Source organism: Montipora capricornis, chromosome 14 (genome assembly GCF_036669925.1).
Source record: "Montipora capricornis isolate CH-2021 chromosome 14, ASM3666992v2, whole genome shotgun sequence".
NCBI classification, from domain to species: domain Eukaryota; kingdom Metazoa; phylum Cnidaria; class Anthozoa; order Scleractinia; family Acroporidae; genus Montipora; species Montipora capricornis.
Genome location: NC_090896.1, coordinates 31,796,621 through 31,801,620, shown reverse-complemented (window position 1 = coordinate 31,801,620; position 5,000 = coordinate 31,796,621). Strand labels below are relative to the sequence as shown.

At 47.6% G+C, this 5,000-nt stretch overlaps 1 protein-coding gene across 1 annotated transcript; it reads left to right on the top strand.

Moving 5' to 3' along the window:
* Window positions 1–1,648: 1,648 nt before the first annotated feature.
* Window positions 1,649–3,420, top strand: LOC138031873 (uncharacterized). Its single transcript, XM_068879488.1, has 2 exons — window positions 1,649–2,228; window positions 2,366–3,420. The coding sequence occupies exons 1-2, from the start codon at window positions 1,649–1,651 to the stop codon at window positions 3,418–3,420; spliced, it is 1,635 nt and encodes a 544-aa protein (XP_068735589.1).
* Window positions 3,421–5,000: the final 1,580 nt, after the last annotated feature.

Sequence of the window (5,000 nt, the reverse complement as noted above, 5' to 3'; positions counted from 1 at the left end):
GAGACCGTGTCGGCCTCTGTTAACGAAGCCTTACGGGTCTTTAACAACCACGAGGCCCAAGCCCGTTTCCCGGACGACCTTCGCACTCCTGGTCCTCGTATGCCGAACACAGCGACTCCTTTGGGCCTGCATCGTCCTTTAGAAAAAAGCCTCGAAGACAAAATACTCCGCGGTGAGTACATCGACTTTTGTTTATTACTGCCCGACTTCATGTATCGCTCCCAGGCCCCCGCTCTGCAGTTACGCTACGAGGACTCGTCACCGGGTTCCCAGGGGTCCCCGCTAACTCTGGTTAGGAGGAAAAAACCCGTGATTGACACTTTTCAAAAATGGCTAGACGCCTTTACTGCCTACATGCTGGTGATCGTCGCTGTCCATCCCTCGCGTGCCTTAGAGTTACTAAAATACCAGAAAACTATCAGCAAAGCAGTCACTAAGTTTAAGGGCCTAGCCTGGCTTGCATACGACGAACAGTTTAGACGCCGCGCCGCCTACGACCTTTCAAAACCCTGGGACAAAATTGATCTTGAACTTTGGACAGTCACCTTCTCTGGCCTAGCTAAGCCACATTGTTCTGTGTGCTCTAGCCCGTACCATCCAGCGGGAGATTGCCCCAACCAAGACCCAAGCAGAAAACCTCGCCGTCAAGCCCTTGTCTGCTTTGACTTCAATAAACCTTCCGGTTGTCAACGCCGTTCCTGCTATTTCCCGCACCACTGCCGTCGCTGCGGCTCAAGCAACCACGCCCAGTTCAACTGCTCCGGTCCCAAACAGTCCGCAAGTAGCAACAGACCAGCCAACCCCAGCGATCGCAGCAAGAAATAAGGTGGAGCAACGCCAGCTAGGCTGCAACCCAACTGTATCCACCCCGTTAGATGTTGATAAATTAGTGCTTGAATTAGTTAATCACCCTAATAGCTCCTTTGTTAACAATTTAATCAGTGCCCTCCGGTATGGTACTCGCATTGGTTTCCTAGGCCCCCACCAGCCCCGGGTGTCGCGTAACTTGATATCCGCCTCTCAACATCCTGAAGTCGTTTCTGGGAACATACATAAGGAAGTGCAGTTGGGAAGAATTGCGGGCCCCTTTTCCTCCCCGCCCCTACCTGACTTGCAGTGTCACCCTATAGGCGTGGTCCCTAAAAAGCACTCTGTCGAATGGCGTACTATTTATCATCTCACTTACCCTGAAGGGGATAGTATAAACGACCACATACCAAAGGATCCTTATTCGTTGCAGTACGTTCGTGTCGATGACGCGATCGCTATTCTGCGGTCCCTGGGTCCTGGGAGTTTTATGGCCAAAACGGACTTGAAATCCGCCTTTCGTCTGATGCCAATCCATCCCGAAGACTGGAACCTTTTGGCTATATACTGGCAATCTCAGTACTACATAGACCTTTACCTTCCATTTGGGCTCCGCAGTGCTCCCTTCCTTTTTAACCAAATTTCTGATGCCTTAGAATGGGTTCTTAAACACAACTATGGCCTCCGCCATGTTATACACATTTTGGACGATTTCTTTTTAGCAGAGAAAACTAAATTTGACTGCCTAGGTAGCTTTACTACCCTTCTTAAGGTTTTCATGTCCCTTCGGGTTCCCACCGTCGCCTCTAAGACCCTGGGGCCCTCACAAGTTCTAGAGTTTATGGGCGTTGTACTGGACAGTAACCGCATGGAAGCGCGATTGCCTGAAGATAAGCTTGCGAGGATTCAGCAATTATTGGACTCTTTTACCGACCGCCGTTCTGCCCGCCTTTTAGATCTCCAATCCCTTATCGGGACTCTGCAATTCGCTTGCAGAGTAGTAGTCCCGGGTAGAACTTTCCTCCAGCGCATTATAAACCTCACCCGAGGGGTAAAGAATCGTTTTCATCATATCCGTTTGAACAAGGAATTTTCCAGGGATATTCAAATGTGGAAGGTATTCATCGCTCAATGGAACGGGCGATCCTTCTTCCTTGATTCCCGGGTCACCTCTTCCCCCGACCTGCAGCTCTATACTGATGCCGCTAGTACAATTGGGTTTGGTGGTTTTTTCAATGGTAAATGGTTCCAGGGTAGGTGGCCCCCTAATTTACTCATTAACAAGACCAAAGGGATAAGTATTGAATGGCAAGAACTCTTCCCTATTGTTATCGCCTGTGCACTGTGGTACCCGCATTTTTCCGGCAAACGTCTTCAGTTCTGGTGTGATAACCAGAGCGTTGTCGCTATCATTAACTCGGGTCATTCAAAAGCCCCCAGGGTCATGGACTTGGTGCGTTTCCTGGTACTTATTTCCATGAAGCATAATTTCCTGGTTAAGGCTCGTCACGTCCCCGGGGCGCATAACGAAATAGCTGACGCCCTGTCCCGTTTTCAGGTTCAACGATTCAGGGAACTCGCTCCCGGTGCCGACCAGACCCCCTGCACCATCCCGCCTTCGTTCATGACCCTCTGAAAGCTGAGGTCCTTAAGTATGCCAACTGGGCCTTGTCGTGGAACACCAACCCCACGTATACCTCTGGGGAGAAGCGTTTTATTCAGTTTTGTCTCATGAACCGCCTAGCCACTCCCACAGGTGACATCCTCCCAGCATCAGAGGGAACTCTTATCTATTTTGCTTCCTTTTTGGCCCATACAGTCCGCCATGGCACGATTAAGACTTATTTAGCTGCCGTTCGCAATCTCCACATTATGTCAGGCTACAAAGATCCCTTAAGGGGAAGACTCCTCCTAAAAAAGATATTAAGGGGAATTCTCCGCTATCAAGGGTCTCCTCGTATCCGCAGACAACCCGTCACCCCGGGCGTACTCTTAGCCATTCGCCCCATCTTACGTAGTTGGCTAGGACCAAGGGATTTCTCCATGATATGGGCTGCCTTTACCCTTGGCTTTTTCGCCTTTCTTAGGTGTAGCGAGTTTACCTATCCGGGGGTGCGCAGTTTTAGTTCTAAGTTTAATCTTACCAAGGACTGCGTTACATTTTGTCCCAGTCTGGTCTGCCCACAGCGCTTGCTTGTTACACTCAAGTCTTCTAAAACGGATAGTTTTAGGGCAGGGCAATCCCTCGTCATTGCCCGTTGCCTTTCTTTGTTGTGCCCTGTCTCCGCAATGCAGCAATACTTTCTCCTCGCCAACCCACGTTCGGGGCCATTGTTCTATTTCCAGTCGGGTCGTTACCTCACACGGTCGTCCGTCACTCATTTACTTCGGGACTCTGCTAGAAGCGCGGGCCTCCCGCATGAGAGCCTTAAGGGTCACAGCTTTCGCATAGGGGCGGCGTCTGCCGCCGCCGCTGCGGGCCTACCAGACTGGTTAATTAAGGTGTTAGGTCGCTGGTCGTCAGATTGTTACCAGCTTTATATTCGCACTCCGGAATCGGTGTTACTTTCTGCTGCTCCAAAAATGGCCCGTGTATCGGGCGATTTTCTTTAGTTTGGCCTTGCTTTGGGGGGATGCATGCCTTGCATGCATCTGTGGCGGTTAAATCTGCGTAGCGACTTCCCCCAAGCTTTGGCATTGCTTGTGTCTTGCCATCTTATATCCTTGCCTTTATCTTGTCCGATCCAGCCTCTGCTGTGCTGGGGAGATAACAAAGGCTCTGCCAATACTCTTGTTCTATTCCCACGTCTGTGGGGGAATAAGTGAGGCTTTTAGTTTTTGCACCTATTATTAAGTCGCGTAAAAACCTGCCACAGGGCTGTGTCCCCCTCAATTACGCCATATTGTTATTTGTTGTCGTTACACTATCTAGTCGCGTTACACTCTACTCTTAGTTTAAATTATGGAATAGTGACATTAATAACGCTTTTACCGGCTGGTAAAAGGCAGTTAATGGAACATGACACCCCTAGAGGGCAAGACTGCTTTCGTTCGTCACGCAATCCAGTAAGATAAATAATAGAACAATATTGAATGCTGAATTCATAAATGAATGTTCCCTTATTCTAGCAGTTAGTACAATCGCTATTCATGTCTGTATTTTAGCTTCTATCTTGCTGAGTAATCTAGTGATATATCTTAGCTTTTCCTAGATTGGTCCTTATATTTGTTAGCCCCATTCATGGCTGACAAGCCCGCCACGTGGCGTCTCTTTAGCTCGTAGTACAGCTGTACCTATTGGTCGAACTTTGAGACACCGTCTTGCTATATAAATCTCAATACACTGTAACAGGGCATAATCCTGGCAGCTTGCACGAGAGTACACAGTTTGTAACAATTTTGCTTTAAAATTTCCCACCCCCCCTCCCCGGGAGACGGGCTTTTGTTTGTTATTTGCCAATAAACTGGGGTCACTCCTTGTGGTCGGTTAAGTCTGCGTAGCGACTTCCCCCAAGCTTTGGCATTGCTTGTGTCTTGCCATCTGATAACCTTGCCTTTATCTTGTCCGATCCAGCCTCTGCTGTGCTGGGGAGATAACAAAGGCTCTGCCAATACTCTTGTTCTATTCCCACGTTTGTGGGGAAATAAGTGAGGCTTTTAGTTTTTGCACCTATTATTAAGTCGCGTAAAAACCTGCCACAGGGCTGTGTCCCCCTCAATTACGCCATATTGTTATTTGTTGTCGTTACACTATCTAGTCGCGTTACACTCTACTCTTAGTTTAAATTATGGAATAGTGACATTAACCCGTATGTACGTAATGATTTGATAGAACGCGTTTCCCTTTTTCATGTTTGCGCTCCAACTGTCAAAAGCGTTAATGTATTCAAATTTACCCAAGAATTAAATTTATCGGGATAGCTTTTTCACCTTACAAGTGCTTACTTTTTATTAAAATTTCCCTTATAATTACTTCCTCGATTCCAAAAAAAGGAAAAAAAAAAACTAAAGAAAAGAAAAGAAACAAAGAAAACGAAACAAATCAGTCTTCTGCAACCATTATTCATCACCAAGAGCCCACGACTAGGAACGTACAACTTCATTGTATTTGTGGAGCGGCGTTTTTACACATGCACCGACTTATTATTAGATTGATTCGCTAGTCTTTTATGATAAATTATTCCCCATGGGAT